Source organism: Phaseolus vulgaris, chromosome 2 (genome assembly GCF_000499845.2).
Source record: "Phaseolus vulgaris cultivar G19833 chromosome 2, P. vulgaris v2.0, whole genome shotgun sequence".
Classification (NCBI taxonomy): domain Eukaryota; kingdom Viridiplantae; phylum Streptophyta; class Magnoliopsida; order Fabales; family Fabaceae; genus Phaseolus; species Phaseolus vulgaris.
In genome coordinates, this window is record NC_023758.2 from 1,848,524 (window position 1) to 1,866,318 (window position 17,795).

Genomic DNA, 17,795 nt, shown 5'->3' on the forward strand with positions numbered 1-17,795 from the left:
CTTGTTAGAGCGCAAGTATATTTGTCTAAGGGTGAGTTTGTATTAAATTGAATTTGCAAAATAGCTTTCGATATTTTGTTCCAAACTTAGTTAAGATAAAATTCAACTTACAATTGGATCAAATAAAAATAAATAAAAGCCTTCTCAGTTTTACTTTTTGAATGGATGTTGGAGGCCAGACAACTCTTAGTTTGAGTAAGTTCGTGTGAACTTAATTTTGCATTATCTTTCTTTATAATATCAGTTTCTATTAAAAACAATTGTGATCAACAAATATTTATCATAATTATTTTTGAGAATATTTTTAAACAAAGATCTTTAAACATAAAATTTATTATTTATATAATTTTACACTAAAAAGAGAGATAAGATCTCCACTATTTAGAATGAGATTTTCTATAAAAACTTTCAAAATAATAATAAAAGGCTTATATTTTAAATTCTCTCCCACTAAACAAAATTAATTGAGACTAACGAAAAGATATTTAAAATCTTGAAATGACATATACCGTCACAAAAAAAATTGAAAGAAAATGTTTGGTGTTTGGTAAAAGTTCAAGCGAGTAATCACTAAAGCTTAACAAGTTACTACTGGCACTGACGTAGGCTTCGATTAGCTTCCAAACTAATTTGCTTGGCCAATCTGCAATAACATGATAAGTATTGATTGTAGGAATAGGGAATGTAAATAAACAATGACATATATGTTTACGAGAGAGAACAAAGGCTGAGCCAAGTGAATTAGGAATGTAAAAATGTCATCTATTCTTGCATGTAGCACGGAAAAACAAAATAAACAAGCATCTGAGGAATTCAGGTTAAAATTGACTGATTGCAATGAAATGAGAATTCAAGGGAAAAAATATCAAAACCTGCGGAATAAATCGTATAATTTTCCTCTAATTATTTCCAAAACTTCATAAGAAGCACTGGACATGCCAAAATAAACATGCACCGAAGCATGTTGGAGAGAAAAAAATCAGTTAATTAAGTCAATCTCTATAAAGTATAAATTTTGCAACATCCGGAAGTCCTGCTTCCTCGTAACATTTGGCTATCCGCTCTAAGTAGTCATCCCATTCTCCCTCCACAGAAGCCAAATCCAACAAGAAAGCCGCCTCATCTAGTACAACCTGCAGTTGATTTAAAGATAAAAGCAAGATCAGCAAACACCCCAGCCATGAATGTTTGATGCTATAGACATGAATTAGATATTCAAATTAAATTAACAAATGGTTCACAATATATTGCACCTGTGCGGGGGCCTTTCCTTTTTTAAGATCTTCTTGCCTTCCCTCTTCGGTCACCTTTTCTTTAATGTACTCAATTTGCTCATCATCCCATTGGGCTATATTAGCTACGTCCTAAACAAAAGATGAAAATGACAAAGAGGGTAACACAGGAAAGTATGTACAGAAAGAAAAGAGATTGGGCACAATTTTACAGTTAAACCAGAAAACCAAACTGAGGATGATTTCATACCTCATACTTGCAACCCAGAGTCCACCACGGTGATTTCAAAGCTCCCCTAGCAGCATCTTTAGCTTCTACTTTACGCCCAACCCTGTAGAAAATTATTAAAAAGAAAGGCAGCAGAAGATGAAAACAGTAAGCTCAGTTTTCCCATCTTCAACAACTTGAAGAAGTATCGGAAAATGTTTACACCAACCTCAGCAAAACCTCCGCATTGAACACAAAAGGTCGAGCAAATCCTGGAAAATGCTCCTTGTTGGTATAAAATTCTCCAGTTACTAATGCCGAAACCTTCCCATACACAGACATAATCAACATGCCTAAATTTATACGAATGGCTAATAATTGAGTTGCAAACTAAAATGCAACGAGTCTTACATGATCTCCTTCCTCAAAATGCCGCATCACTTTGCGCTCTATGATATCTGGAAATATACCGACCTGAAAACAAGTTAGGTTCGTGCATGATTTTCCACGAAGGTCAAAAACACTGTCTAAAATTTTGTTAATACCTTTTTCAGAAGATAGACATCAAGGTTAGAAATTCCAGACTCTGCAAAATCACCAGTTCTGTAAAGTTTCTTCCCAGCATCACCCGAAGCATTAAATACCGCTTCATTTCTCTCTTGACTGTTCTTTGCATCTTCCTCAACTATCATACGGTGTATAAATTGGTCTACCTGCAAGTTGAAAATAGACAGTTGAAATTGATTCCCAATTAATCAACATCACAATGAAGTAAAACCAAACACAGTGATGCAGTGACTCCACTTACACTCTTAGCTAAAAGCCATACTCCATGTTTTCTTACTTCCACCACTGGCATTTCCATCCTGCAGGTGTTTGTTCATAACCATGAGATGATTCAAACAGTAGTAAGTAAACCACGGCAGAGAACAGCCATTGAGCCTTACTCGGGTGGAGCCGTGGGCCACCGCAGCAGTGCAGTCACATCACCTACCAAGAAAGCAGTCACAAACAGTGCTGAACTTGAAAAATTTCTCACAGTACATAACTCGTTAACCCTAAACCCATACCAGAACTATTTTTTGACAGTGGAATAGCAAGAGGTATTAATCCTTGCCTGGCACCCGGTGAGACAATAGTTTCACCTGTTAAATACAAAAGCATAACAAAAATTAAACCTAATTAGATTATTAAAATCACTCCTCAGAGGAAGGAATTCAAAACACATCTCTACCAAAATAAAGACAAAATAAAGACAAAATAAAGATTCACGGTTATCCTAAACTTAAGATTCATGAAGGAATTGATTTACCTCTGGTTTTCAAAATACTTAGCAGATGTGAAAGATGTTGAGGAGGCTGAGTCGCAGCTACATCCTTCACGAAAGAAACGTGGTCTACGGAAGAAAAATGAAAATGAGAAATGAAAAGAAAAGAGCGAAACGGTTTAATGGATAAGAACAAAAATGCATTACCAGAAATGGAAGAGTAGGAGGAAGAAGAAGAAACGCGGAGGGAAATTCTGCGGCGGCGGAGAAGCAGAGGCACGACTCTGCCACGTGGAGCTCCGCCGTATAAGACCACGCCGCCGATCTTCATTGTCTATTCGCCTCATTTGCTCCCATTCTCCCTCCCTTTATCTATTTTTCTTTTTTTTTCTCCGAAAAAACATTGCCACATAAAACGAAAGGTGAGTTGATATTCCAGCAAAAACAGTTAAAACATGGGAAGATTATTTTTCTAAGAAAATAATTATATATTAATAATGTAAAATAATATAAATATACAAAGAGAAAACTGAAAAATGTGTAAAAAAAAATCTAAATTGGTAATAGTTATAAATAAAGTAAAATAACTATTTGTTGAGAGGAGAAGTAAAGGTTGTGATAGAGAAATGGCAGCAACAAAATAATGAAAGTAGTTACAATGATAACATGGTGGTTCTCAATATATAAATGGAGGAAGAAAGAAAATCAAATCATGAAAAATGAAAGAGAGAAAAGATGCAATGAAATATTTGGACCAACTTATTTTATAAATTTATGGAAAATAAGAAAAATGTATGAAATAAATTAGTTTATATAAACACATTTGTATATTTTTTTATTTTTTTAAAATTTGTATATAAATTAACTTTATCAATTCATAAAGAAATCCATTTAAAAAAAAACTTATGAAAGATAATGGAAAAGCTCATTCAATGCCTCCTGCATTGGGGATAAGATTATTTATTTTCACAGATTCTGAGACACATCAAATGGCATCACTGACTTCTATTGGACATCGATTGACGTTTCCAATTACACAGAGAAAAGAAAAATATAGGAATTAAATTGATTGATGTATAAGAATGAAAAAATAGTTTCATTATTTAGCTATTTTTATTGACATTATTTATTTACTATTATAAAAACATTTAGAAAAATGTTTTATTAACATTTTTTCTCACTAACAGATACTTTACACCGCTTGCGTGACATTAATTGACGCTGCAAACGTGATATTTAGTGAGGATGTGACACTGATTTTATATTATAATATATGACCTGTAGCACACGCAAAATTGGTTACCCATGTATCTGTAAGTGGTGAGGTTTATGTCACCCACTCTTCATAAAAAAAAATCAATTTTTTTAATAAGAACCATATATTACATCGGTTAAATGACTTAACCGGTGTAATAACCCTACCAGAACTACCCAGACACAGGTTCCTCCACATATACTGGCACACACAAAATTGGTTACTCGTGTGTCTGTAAGTGGTTACGTATGTGACATTTGTGGTCACCCACTCTTCATGAAAAAAATCAATTTTTTTTAATAAAAAATCATGTATTACATAGGTTACATGACTTAACCGATGTAAAAATCATATATTACATCGGTTAGATGGCTTAATCGATGTAATAACCCTACTAGAACTGGTTACCCAACCACATCTTCCTCCACATATACTGACACACGCAAAATTGGTTACCGGTGTATCTGTAAGTGGTTACCTATGTGATGTTTATGACCCACTCACTCTTTATGAAAAAAAAAATCATTTTTTTTAATATAGATGATATATTACATCGGTTAAGTCGTCTAACCGATGTAATATAAGTCATTATGAGTAAAAAAATATATATTACACCGATTGTTTTTAAGAATAGATGTAATATATTTTTTTTACCCTATTTTGAAGTTTGCTCATTCGTGCACAATCTTACTCTGTCATATCATTGTCATGTCTGCAGCGTCAAATGTGTGTCAATGTGCAGAGGTGTCAATATATCGGGACCGAAACATTTATTATTTATTTTTTTAAAACCATAAATATTATTTTTATTATTATTAATATTGCTGATGTTGTTTTACTACTTTATTCCAGAAAGAAAAAACTGAATTGTTATGTGTAGTATTATTGACACCGTTTCATAACTTAAGACTTTTGGATTAATCTATTATTCTCAATTCATAACTCATTAATCATGGTATTTCCCCCTTTCAATAAATTAAATACTAATTTATTTAGCTATATTCTAAATTAGTTTGATATTTTAAAAGTATTTAATCAGATATATAAAGTACGCTATTTAATAAACTTTTAACTTATATTTATTTCCTTTATATTATCATCTTTTGTATTTTAATATATATTTTGTTATTAAAATTTATTTATATAGTAAAATTAATATAAATATATCTTTTTATGGTGTTTTAAATTTATTTACTGTCTTATTAATGTATAAGTTATGAATTTATCAACTAATAATTAGTTTATCAATTGTAAACTATTTTTTCAGCTATCCGTTGATTTATAAATTAGTTTTTTCATATAAGTTGTTTTACTTAACATATCCACGTAAATTAGTTTTTCTTTTACACGGTTTTATTACATTTGAATTACAAAACTTGGTGTGAGCTTTATTTCAAATGTTGAAATTAAGTATTTTTAAGTTTAATAACATTTTTATTAAAATAATTATATTTTTAATTAAACTTTATTGTTAATAATTTTCAAATATGCAGAAATAATTGTTAAATAATTATAAATATTTCACCTACCAATTATTTTCAACCAATTCATTAAGATTTAATTAATTTAGTCAAAGGTCTATGCTTATCAATATATAAATTCTTTAGATATGATAAAGAGACATTTGATATACTTAATTAGAAATATAAGTTAATCAATTAAAATTAACGAACAATTAATTTCAAGTGGAAGAAGATGATACAAATAATTATAGCTTATTAAAAAATGGAATTAGTTTTTTTAATAGGAAAGAACAAATCTTAATTGTCAAATGTTTTGGTGCCTAAATTAAGAGCTCTATTGTTTTACCATTTGTTCTTTCACGATTTCATTATTTTACTTCATACCAAGCAACCATAACTAATTGAATATTTGTAAACAAATAAAACTCAATATTACAATTTTATATATTTTTTTACCGATTTGACCGACTGAGATGTGATGACGTGTCTCGATCTCCCTGCTCGAGATGACCAAGGGACACATTGACGTGTTCCAGTATGCCTGATCGAACTAGCCGACACACCACGCATGGCTTGACCGACAGACAAGTATAACCATTAACGCTCAAATCAAGGTTAGTGAAACTAAACTATCATTAAGAATTAGGTAATTCAACCTTAAGTGTGATATAATAATATAAATAACACACATTCCAATGAACAATGTACGTCATTTATTACTGTGCACCTACCTGAGTGTCGATCACCCGCTTTACTGACTTGAGTGTAGAAGTGTCTTTTGCAGGTACCGCATTTGGTATTCACCCGAGACTGAGGACCAAAGAAGATACACGAAACGCGAAAAGGATCCCAGCCAAGCACCTAGCAACCTGCTCGATTGAAGAAGGAAGACGAAGATTTCAATAGTTCTCTATGTCTCATCTTTCTAATAGAAACAATTTTCAATATTTTTTCAAATTTTTTTATACGTATATAAACATGAATGTATATTTTAAATAAATAAGTTTAAAGCTTATTCCAAGACCCATTATTACGGTGAACACAATATTGTCACAAACAACAAATAAACATCACCATAACATCAACGCAATATTTACTACTTTTTATTACTATTTCTACAATGTCAATACAACATTTTTTTCGAAAAAAATTAAATACAATATTTTGTGTTGTTTTTTTTAATTAAATTCTGTTTTTTTATTATTTTCATCAAACATCATATGTAATATCAAGATAAAATTATATATCTAATTAGATAACAGCTCAAAATAATATTGTGCATAAGTTCTGTCCTTATATTTTGATCAGCAAATACGAAAATAATTTTTTTTATAGAATTATTTATTCTGAATCAATAATTTCGAATTCAAATTATTAATACGCAACTATATTAACTTGATAAAATGTCCATTCTTATTAACCATACTGAACACATTATATTTTGTGGAGATTTCGCATGACATTATTTTTGTTGTCAGAGTTATTCTTAGTATAAAGAAACATTTCATTACTAAAAAAAGGATAGAAATAATATAATATTTTTGAGTTTTTTTAGTAAACTCAAAATATTATTAAATGTTAGAGATTATTTTCCTTAAAATATTAATAATTTTCTATTTAATAAATTATTTTTTAAAGATGCTATTTCAGTATTTCATAATTCATTCACACTGGGATCATATACTATCTTCAACCGTTAATAAAAAGAAGTTTTTCTTTGAAACCTGAGTAGTTGCAACTGAAGTGTGAAAACGGAAACAAGGATAATAATATTTTAAGTTGTGAGTGCCAACAACCGAAGAAAAGAAATCTAGGGAAGAAAATTAGCGAAGGGGATAAGAGCGTGGTTTGTTGTTGGTTTCCACAGTGCATATAAATTCAAAATCGCGTTCCCCCCATTCCAGTCACTTCCCCCAACAAACAAAATACGGAAAAAATAAAACGAAAAAAAATATAAGAAAAGGTATCGTGAAAAGCGGCGGAAAAAAATTGAAAGCATTTCCCTAATTTTGTTTTTAAGGATTTTGAGACGTGACTTAGGGTTTCAACTTTCAACTCGCCCCGCCAATTCCACTCCTCAAACTCAAAATCCTTAACCATCGGCAATTCCTCCTGCATGATTCGGATCTCAATCCGATTACCATTTGCGAATCGGCTCCGATAAGCTTCGCCACCATTGCCGCAGTCAATGGCGTCGAAGCCTTCGCCTTCGCCCTCTTCTTCCAGATCGGAGCTCATCATCGATCCTTCCGTACTCTTTCTCTCTCTTTATCTCTTAAAATGCATTCATTAACTCATCCTCGCCCAAACTCGTGCTTGTTGACTTGATTTCGCTTCCGATTTTATTTCTTTATTTTATTTCCAGTTTTGCTTCGATCTGGTTTGATTATGTCTTTGATTTGTGTGTCTCTCTCGCTTCGTTTTTAACCTATTTATGCCGTTTCAGTATAAAGTAACTCTGCTGCATAACTTTTGGGGTAAATGCTTCCTAAAGTAGGCTGAAACTGGAATGTAACTGCATTGTATATTGAATAGGCTATTCAAGATGCGCTTTGGTTTTCCATTATTTAGGGAAGCTTATCGATCATTTATGACTTTCCTGGTTCTTTTGGTTACATGAGATTGTGGTTGTTTTGAGCTGGAGTCTTTGTGCATTGGTTGTGTTGTGTCAGATTAATTGTTTACTGCAATCACTACACGCTGGCTGTGACTGGGGAAGTTGTTTGGATTTTTCTTTTGTAACGTAGCTGTGAGTGTTATATGGTGTTATCGTTTCAATGCAGGGTGACAAAGTGGACGCTGTTAGTCAGACTGTTAAAGATGTGTTGCCGGTTATTGATTCTTTAAAGAAACAAGTTGCCGTGGAACGGATTGTTTATGTAAAGGTGTAATAGCTGAGCTTATGGCTGTAATTAGTTGTTGATTTTTGATTGGACCTTATTCGTTTTTCTCATAATGTGCGTTTGTATATCAGAATAGAATAGAGGAAAACAGACTGAAGCTGGTTGGTGTCACAAATCATGTCTGCAAAATGGCAATGGAGAGAAGGAACATCAGCGTTGGTGATTCTAACAGAAGTCTAGACCTGCTTACAAAGAGGCAAAAAGATGCAATTGATATGCACAATGGTGTTCATGCAAGTAACGGTGATGTAGAGAGCAATGGCTATCATGAAGATAGCCATGGTTCTACAGCAGTTCTTCTAGGGTCTAACGTTGCTGTTAAGAATGCTGTTCGTCCAATCAAATTGCCTGAAATAAAAAAGTTGCCTCCTTATACTACGTGGATATTTCTGGATAGGTTTGTTTTGTCTTAATCTCTGTTTTTCTTTCTTGTTTATAACACCTACAATGCTGTATATCACTTTATGTTAGGTTGCCACTACTCACTATTATCATAGGGTCAGTGTTGCAAAGATGAGGATGTTGCAGTTGACGATCCAACAAAAAAAATAGGATCATGAATGAGTAGTGTAGTGTGAAAAGAAAACCCATTAAGAAGAGTAGATTGGATGGAGTATAAATCCTATGGTAGAGGAGAGTCAAGGAAAACTATAGGTGAAATTCATGATAAGGTCCTAGATCTAAATGTACTTTCTGAGAATTTGGGTCATGAGATGAAATAATGCTTTCAATGAATTCATATAGCTGATTTCACCTAGTGGGTAAAAGCTTTGGTTGTTGTTGCTTTGCTGTTTTCCTGTCATTGGTGTGATTTTTAACTAGTGGTTAATTCTGGGATAACCTGAATTATGACTCATTGCCATCTGTTTGCAAATGTAATCCAAATGTCTCAGGTGAACGTATCATAATAACTGAAAGAAATCAAAGGCAGAGAAAATGGTTATTTTTATGTTTACCTTTTCATTTAGCCCCTCAAATTTTCCCCATTTTTGTATCATGGTTTCTCTTTTTTAAATTATTTAATTCCTATATATATATTTTTTTCTGTTTATGATGTTAAAATGGGATCTTTTGAAGACACTTTTTTGCTTGTGTCCATTCTGGTACAGAAATCAAAGAATGACTGAGGATCAGTCAGTTGTAGGCCGAAGACGAATTTATTATGATCAAAATGGTGGAGAAGCACTTATATGCAGTGACAGTGAGGAGGAAATTATGGAGGATGAAGAGGAGAAAAGAGAATTTATAGAATCTGAAGATTATATACTTCGGTTGGTATAGCTTAGTAAACTATAATTTGTTGCTTTCACTGTCTCTTTTTCCCTTTAAGATATTTTCTGTTTGGATGTAGGATAAAGTTTCAATGTATGCCTGACTGTGTTGTAACATGTTCACAAGATAAGTTTTTAGAGCAGGAAGCTGTGTGTCTATTTTGTCGTATCTCCCCCGTATTTTTTCTTTCTTTCTGTGTTTTAGAGTAATTCAGAAGTTATTGTTTTCTGTTGGACCTCTGTTGACTGTCTATGTCACGTGGGTTTACTCTTTTGTGATTATTTTTCGTGGGAGGATGGGTGGCAATATCTTTCAGTTATTTTCTTGTTATTATATTTCCTATGTACAGAGAATAAAATTAAAGAAGATCTTTTGTTAAATGTATAATTCAAACCTTTGTTGGAAAAAGAAACCAGTGCATATACTTTTTGTATTGACAGAAATATTATATGCTTGTTTAATCTGTTAAATAAACTTGTTGATCCCATTAAGATCTTAAAAACTCTGCAGTTATTTTGCTACCTTCTGCTCTGCTTTTTTTGGTGAAGCCTCTTTTGGTCATGTTTGCATGTTGCTTCATGAATTTCATGTTGCATATATAATATTTAGATATTGCTTATCTTGTGTTGCATGACAGACAGTTTTGTGGATTTCTTAATGTCTGATTTGATTTTACAGTATGACTGTCAAAGAATTTGGTTTAACTGACAACGTTATGGAGTCATTGGCTCAGTGCTTTTCTAGGAATACTAATGAAATTAAGGTATGTTGTTATCATTCGATGAAAACTGGTCGTAGTGTAAGCTTTCGTCCAGCTGTTTCCCATTTGCTTTGTGCTGGCTTTACAGAGATATGAAACACCATCAAACATCTTATACAGGCAAGGTATGAAGCTCTTAGTATTCATCAAGACAATGCTGATGGGTCTTCAAAGGCTGTAGATTCTGTAGAGAATTCTCAGACTGGCAATTCTTTTCTGGAAAAGGATCTTGAAGCCGCTCTTGACTCTTTTGACAACCTCTTTTGTCGACGATGTCTTGTGAGTTATTTTTCCCATGAAGGCATTGTATAGTTTGCATTATCTTTCTCTAGATATCTCATTGGTTGCCATATTCTACTTTGCAGGTTTTTGATTGTAGATTACATGGATGTTCACAGGATCTTGTCTTCCCTGTAAGTACTATTTATTGGCTACTTTTGATGAAATTGTGTACAGTTTCTATTTGAGTTAGGACTTGATACTTTAACAGGCTGAGAAGCAACCTATATGGATCCCTCCTGATAGTGAAAATGCACCCTGTGGGCCAAATTGTTTCCGATCGGTATGCATTTCAGTTCTTAGGGATCTGTTTATAATTTTTTTTAACAATGAACTCAATTTGCTTAAATCTTGATTTAGGTGCTTAAGTCTGAACGATTTGCCAAAACATCTTCTGCCCAGGCTGATGGTGAAGATAAGTGCTCTGGTGGCGTTTTATCTAGGAAAAAGCCTTCTACTAAAAGGCGGGTAAAAGGAAGCCAAAGTGAAAGTGCTTCATCTAATGCAAAAAACATTTCTGAGAGTAGTGACTCAGAGAATGGTCCTGGACGAGATGCTGTTTCAGCATCTCACTCAGCTCCTCCTAAAACTAAATCTGCGGGGAAAGCTGGAATTGGTAAGAGGAACAGTAAGCGAGTGGCAGAACGAGTCTTAGTCTGCATGCAGAAAAGGCAGAAGAAAACAATGGTTTCTGATTCTGATTCCATTGTAAGTAGTGTTCTTTGTTACGCTACTTCATCTTCAATTATAACCAAAATAAAGAAGAAACGATTATTTTATCACATAAATGTGTCATAATGCTTTGCATGGCAAGATCTAGGAAGAATGTACTTATAATAATCTGTAAATAATGCAGAGTGAAGCTCTTGAGCGTTCATCAAATGATTTGGTCACTGATCAACATGCTATGAGCAGTGAAGACAAGACAAGGAAAGAAGATTTTGTAGATGACAACGTTTGTAAACAAGAAATCATAGACAATAAATCTTGGAAAGCTCTTGAAAAGGGGCTTTTAGAGAAAGGAATGGAGATTTTTGGTAGAAACAGGTCAGCATATGTTTAGATTAGGGATGCTTGTCTTAATTTTTCTTTATTAAATATAAATATATAATATGATACAAAGCATGAATGCTGTTACTAGTGCTGATATGAATATAATAAGAGTATGACCTCTTTTTCAATTGTGTAAATGAAATTAATCTTGTTTTCAGTCAATTTCGGGGAATGGATGGGTGCAATTTTGATGTATTGCATCAAATTGTTTATAATTGGTTTATTGGTTTTCTTTTTTTAAAATCTTATTCTTGAAACAAATCTCAATGGCATTCCTTGGCTACTTGAAATAAGCACAAGCCTCTTGGTAATGTATATCTCACTTTTATTTATCAACTATCAAAGCCATAGATTTTAAAATGAAAACTGAAAGGTTCGCAACAGTGTTTGAAGCTTACTACTTAACTAGATTAAACCCACACAATGCATGGGAACCCTAGACAGCTTTTATCAGGGAACTTAATTAATTTGAATTATAGTTATTTAAAATAGTTCACTTATAGACACCTATTATGAAAAACTAAAAGTCAGGTTCATACTCATGGCCAACAAAATTTTCTAAACATGTTATGATTTAGGATTGTGTTGTTAAAGGCTTTTTTAAACCATAAAGTAAAAATACAAAATTCCCTTGCGCAATGCTTAATTTTTTTTTTTTGTAGAAGATATTTTTAATCTAGATTTTAAGTCTAGAAATTTTTCCTAATGAGAGTTTGACATCATAACATTTATCAAACACATTATCGTATTTAATTGGCATATGATGTTAGTATAAATGGATTTAAAAATAATATCCACCAAACCAAAAGTTTTGACTTGTTTTTTATGAAGAGTGACAAATGATGCAAAAATAATAATGTCATTTGGTTTCCTTAAGTACTTATTCTGAAGTGGTAACAAGTGATAATGTGATACCATTGTTTCTATATATAAGACACATAACTTATTTGAAGTTCTTAATTTAGTAGCATTAAATTTGTTAACAATTTGTATCTTTTTTCCAAAATTCAAAAATTGATGCGCATCATATTACGCTTTCCTCTTATTTAAATTGCACTAGTAATCTTCTCCAATCCTCCTAAGAGAGAGAATGATTTGGCCTATTACTAATATATAGTATTTATTGTAAAGTAATTAAGGGTATTTCGGTCAAAATAATTAATCCAAGACACAACTTGAAAGTAATCTTATAAAATCAAACTAACAAATTCTTAAAAAGTGTCTTGCCTACCGGGATGGAAGTAGTTTTAAGTGTTTGCTTGTGTTAGAATAATTTATATTATTTTTTGAGTGAAAGATGTTTTGTGTTGTATTTATGTGTAACTCTATCATGTTTTTCTCTCTTTCCTTTAGCTTTTTGTTGTAAGCCCTTGATCCATATGCTGTGTATTCAAAATAGTGTTGCTAGCATTTTTCAAGTGTAAATGTAAAGTATCAATGAGAAACTATTTAAAGTAATTGTCAATAAAATTTATATACTTATTATATTTAACATCTTTTTTGCGTATTCTAATCCTACCTAGTTGTTACACTATTAATTAATTATTTGTAAATAAATCTCATTCTTCAATATGTTTGTATGTTCAAGGAAACTTTGTTGCAGACTGCATCAATTGTCCCATGGTGTATGCCAGATGAGTCAAGTCACAATCAAAACATGGCACTTGAGCTATTATTCTTTTAAATAGAAATAGTTGTTCCTTGATTATCAGCTATAGTTTTTGGTCTAATGATAAGTGCTCGATCCAACAATTAGTCAAGTTGTGGTTTTGGTTGTATAAGGTTGGATGGAAAGGCTTTTGTAGTTAATGGTTTGGGCTGAGGTAGGATGTTTAGGTGGTTCTAAGGTGGAAAACATTTTATCTAAGGCTTGCATGATGGTAGATCCTACTGGGTTGGAAGAGGTAGATAATTTAAAGGTTGAGCTAATTGTCTACAACTATTATGAATTGATTGACTGATGATCTATTCCTCAATGAGAAAGTGAACGAAACTGGTATATTGTATTTTTAGCCTTGGTCTAATGTAATGAAAAAGTTAATGGTTAACAAGTTTTATTGTTAATTTTGTTTTTAATGTACAATGAAATTTATTAAAACTAGGAAAATGAAAATAAGCGAAAACTAGTTTTGACATAAGCTACTAATTTGCTGGTATAAAAAAAGATGTTTAAAGAATAAATGTGGTTCCAAATCAAGCTCAAACTTCTTACATAATAAATCACAAATATAGGGTAAAGTAGAGAATGTGGTTAGGGTCTACTTTAATTTTAATAAATGTAGTTTCAAATGTATCACTTTGCCCACTTGTGTCTTGTTTAAATTTGTTATTATTTTTAGGCATATTGACTGTCAATGACCTACTAAGTTACAATTTTTGCTTTTAACTGCAGTTGCTTAATAGCTAGGAATCTATTAAATGGTCTAAAGACTTGTTGGGATGTTTTCCAATACATAAATTGTGAAGATGGAAAGATGTCTGGTCCTCCTGGGGATGTTGCAAATTCCCTTTTGGAAGGCTATTCCAAGGTTGATTTAATGCAATTATACTTAATGTACTTTTCTCTTTGGTCTTTTTAACTTGCAAATAGTGCTTAAGAAAGCCTTCTTTTGTTGTAAAATTAAGGGTAATAATGAAGTGAGAAGAAGGTCTAGGTTCTTACGTAGAAGAGGAAGAGTCCGTCGATTGAAGTACACCTGGAAATCTGCTGCTTATCATTCTATCAGGAAAAGGATTACAGAGAGAAAGGATCAACCCTGTCGGCAGTATAATCCATGTGGTTGCCAATCAGCTTGTGGAAAGCAGTGCTCCTGTCTTCTTAATGGAACCTGTTGTGAGAAGTACTGTGGGTAAGCTTTTGACTTTGCTGCATACAACCTTGATGAATGAGAGGCATGTAGAATTGTAGTGTTTTACTTCTTTTCGGCATTTCTCGCTGGCTAAACAAAGTCTCGGAAGGTTTGTTTCACTGCAGCGTTTTTCATTAATGGAAGCATTAAGATGGAAATAAATATTCCAATATTTATTAGGTAGTTATGGAAATATAGTCCTCAGAATCTTTATTTCCAGGAAAATGACCCATTTTAAAATGTTTCTATTTCCATTAGGAGGTGGGTATTTGATATTCCAATGAGAATGAAAATTATTGCCTATAATAACTACATTCTTCTCCCTTTCTTTTTTATTTTTTAATGTTCAAATTAAAAAAATTATATTTTTTTTGTATTTTTTTTTGGTAGTTCTTAGATACCAACCAAACATGTTCATGGAATACGGTTCTTGTGAATACAAGATGATGCCGTGAAACAAACTCCCCCCTAGGAATTATTGTACTTATAGTTTACATGGTTATTTTACTCTAACATTCATACCTGCCAGCATGTGAACCCAACACCTGTTAATTTCTGTGATGATTCCTTTTTTCCCCTCTTTTCTATATCAAGATGCCCCAAGAGCTGCAAGAATCGATTTCGTGGCTGTCATTGTGCTAAGAGTCAATGCCGAAGTCGTCAATGTCCATGCTTTGCCGCAGATAGGGAATGTGATCCAGATGTCTGTAGGAATTGTTGGGTCAGGTGAGATTTACCTGTTTATGGTTGTGTGCTGATCCTTGAGAATGATTTATGTGCATATTTAATAATCTGTAAATAATGCGAGTTTGGATGGTAGCATTCCCATGTTTAGTGCAAGATATAGAAATATGTTGCTCGACATAATGTATTCCTAGGAATCTATATTACAAGTTTCTCCTCCTTTTTCCATGTAAAAGGGCGAGAATCCTTATTCCCATGGGAATATAAGTTATCCCATTTTTTTGTAAATATTTTTATTTTAAAATTAGATAAATTTAAAAACATTCCAAGGAATGATAAGTATTTATCTAACATTTTTTATGTTAATAATATTCCATGGAATATGAAATTTAATCCAAGAAACAAATAACTTCTAAGTTCTTGGACTTGCCTCATCATTGCTCAACAGATGTCTGTTTTAGTTCTCACACAATGAAGGATGTAAATAAATCATTCGGCTTTTAGTAAAAGATTTGGTTGTCTGTTTTCATGACTTCTCTGCCTTTCTTCTAAAGTGCTTATAATATATTTTAGTACTTCATGATTTGGTTGTCACGATAGCTTTTGCTATGTGGGTCAATTATGGTTGTAGTTGCGGCGATGGTTCTCTTGGGATTCCTAGCCAACGAGGGGACAATTATGAATGTAGAAACATGAAGCTTCTTCTCAAACAGCAGCAAAGGGTATATTTTCTTACTGCCTTTTTTCTTTTTGAAATCTTACAAATAGATTTGTTTGCTTTCTTTGCTGCAAATTTATTCTATTATCAAAATAATAGGGGCATATTTATCAAGATTGAGAGAAGTGGTTGGAATCATGTTTATAAAAGAAACTCCCTCTGTAGATATAATCTAGATTATCAGAGTGTGATTTTTCATGAACTTTGATCTATCCCATATCGTAATCTTTGTTCTCAATATTTTTCGTTCCTGTTCTTTTGTTATGCTAATTATACTTTAAGATCATGTTTTGTTACATTTGCTGTGATTGTAACTAACATCTAATATGTTCACAGGTTCTTCTTGGAAGGTCTGATGTATCAGGCTGGGGAGCCTTCTTAAAGGTATATCTGTAAATAATCTTGTTTGGACACGTGTAGTTTTCCTTTTCCTAATTCAATCTCTTCACTCTCCAGAATAGTGTTGGTAAACATGAATACCTTGGAGAGTATACAGGAGAGTTAATTTCTCATCGGGAAGCAGACAAGCGAGGAAAGATATATGACCGTGAAAATTCATCTTTTCTGTTTAATTTGAATGATCAGGCAAGCTTTTTACATATATGTATCTGTTGTACTGTAAAGTTCTCCATTTACATTAATCATGTATCAAACATAGGATGAACCACAAATTGTTGTATGCAGTTCGTTCTTGATGCTTACCGAAAGGGTGATAAATTGAAGTTTGCGAACCATTCGCCCGATCCAAATTGCTATGCAAAGGTATTTCTTAGTTCCGACTCTTGTCAAATGTGTTAATCATGGAGCTCTAATTTACATTTCGAGCATTCCTAGGGTTACAGTGTCATTCACAATCTGTATAAATGCTTAAACTGGCAGGTTATTATGGTTGCTGGAGATCATAGGGTAGGCATTTTTGCGAAGGAACGGATTTGCGCCGGGGAGGAACTGTTCTATGATTATCGTTATGAGCCCGATAGGGCCCCTGCCTGGGCTCGGAAGCCTGAAGCATCTGGGTCCAAAAAAGAGGACGGGGCTCCTTCAAGTGGTCGTGCAAAGAAGCTTGCTTAATGTTGTTTTCAAAATCAATTCTTTTGTTATTCTTTCACACGTAGGGAAAGCAATCTCATTGGTAGCGGAAAGAAGTATTTTTTGAGCTTTTTGTTCGTAGCAAGGACATGCCATTGTTGCTGCATAGGTTACTACATTTAAACAATTCATTTTAGTATCTACCTACAGTATTCGCCATTCCTAACGGAAAATATCAGCTTAATCAAATTTTCATGCAATTCTTTCCCACAGAGGAATGTACAAGTGCAAATCAGAAGACCTCATGTATATCATTTCTGTTCTTACAACTACCATTTTATTCATTCCATCGTTGAGTTTCTAATGGTATAAATGTTTTATGATAGAAGATTTCTTATAAATTTATACTTGTGAATAAATAAAATACATCTTTTATATTGGAAATGACATTGTGTTAATGTAAAATTGTAGAAGTTATAATTGAAAACACCACTGAAATTTACGAGGAATTTGAAATTTATTTATATCGTTTTTTAATTTTTCATTTAGATACATAATTAATGATAATGATGTAAGGTAATGTTATGTTATTTGCATTGACAGATTTAAAGAATAGAGGTTTAATTAAAAAATATAAAAAAATGGTTTTTTTAAAATTTTAATTCAAAATATTTAAGTTTATTGTAAATTATTATTGATTTGAGTGATGTCATATGAAATATATTAAATTATTGAATTTTTAAAATTGTAATTTTAATCAAAAGTGAATTTATTTGTGATGCATTGGATTATTAGTTTATTTGGGCACTTGTTGAATAACTAT

At 32.4% G+C, this 17,795-nt stretch overlaps 2 protein-coding genes across 3 annotated transcripts; one reads left to right on the forward strand and one right to left on the reverse strand.

The window, feature by feature from the left end:
• Positions 1 to 805: 805 nt before the first annotated feature.
• Positions 806 to 3,364, reverse strand: LOC137810103 (protein IN CHLOROPLAST ATPASE BIOGENESIS, chloroplastic-like). The gene is made up of 11 exons (XM_068611234.1): positions 2,915 to 3,364; positions 2,753 to 2,836; positions 2,511 to 2,585; positions 2,388 to 2,430; positions 2,249 to 2,306; positions 1,986 to 2,153; positions 1,852 to 1,914; positions 1,670 to 1,764; positions 1,483 to 1,564; positions 1,254 to 1,364; positions 806 to 1,133 (listed from the first exon to the last, which is right to left on the reverse strand). The coding sequence occupies exons 1-11, from the start codon at positions 3,036 to 3,038 to the stop codon at positions 993 to 995; spliced, it is 1,044 nt and encodes a 347-aa protein (XP_068467335.1). The 5' UTR covers positions 3,039 to 3,364; the 3' UTR covers positions 806 to 992.
• Positions 3,365 to 7,193: 3,829 nt separating this feature from the next.
• Positions 7,194 to 17,319, forward strand: LOC137810089 (histone-lysine N-methyltransferase CLF). Of its 2 annotated transcripts, none has more exons than XM_068611215.1 (18): positions 7,194 to 7,676; positions 8,209 to 8,310; positions 8,400 to 8,725; positions 9,438 to 9,599; positions 10,279 to 10,363; positions 10,481 to 10,639; positions 10,726 to 10,773; positions 10,851 to 10,922; positions 11,000 to 11,347; positions 11,496 to 11,686; positions 14,085 to 14,220; positions 14,318 to 14,541; positions 15,136 to 15,267; positions 15,857 to 15,947; positions 16,280 to 16,327; positions 16,400 to 16,528; positions 16,628 to 16,705; positions 16,823 to 17,319. In XM_068611215.1, the coding sequence occupies exons 1-18, from the start codon at positions 7,614 to 7,616 to the stop codon at positions 17,012 to 17,014; spliced, it is 2,586 nt and encodes an 861-aa protein (XP_068467316.1). In that variant the 5' UTR covers positions 7,194 to 7,613; the 3' UTR covers positions 17,015 to 17,319. The 2 variants fall into 2 exon arrangements, with proteins under 2 accessions (XP_068467316.1, XP_068467317.1); XM_068611216.1 differs by having other exon boundaries at positions 7,223 to 7,676; positions 11,042 to 11,347.
• The last annotated feature ends 476 nt before the right edge of the window (positions 17,320 to 17,795 follow it).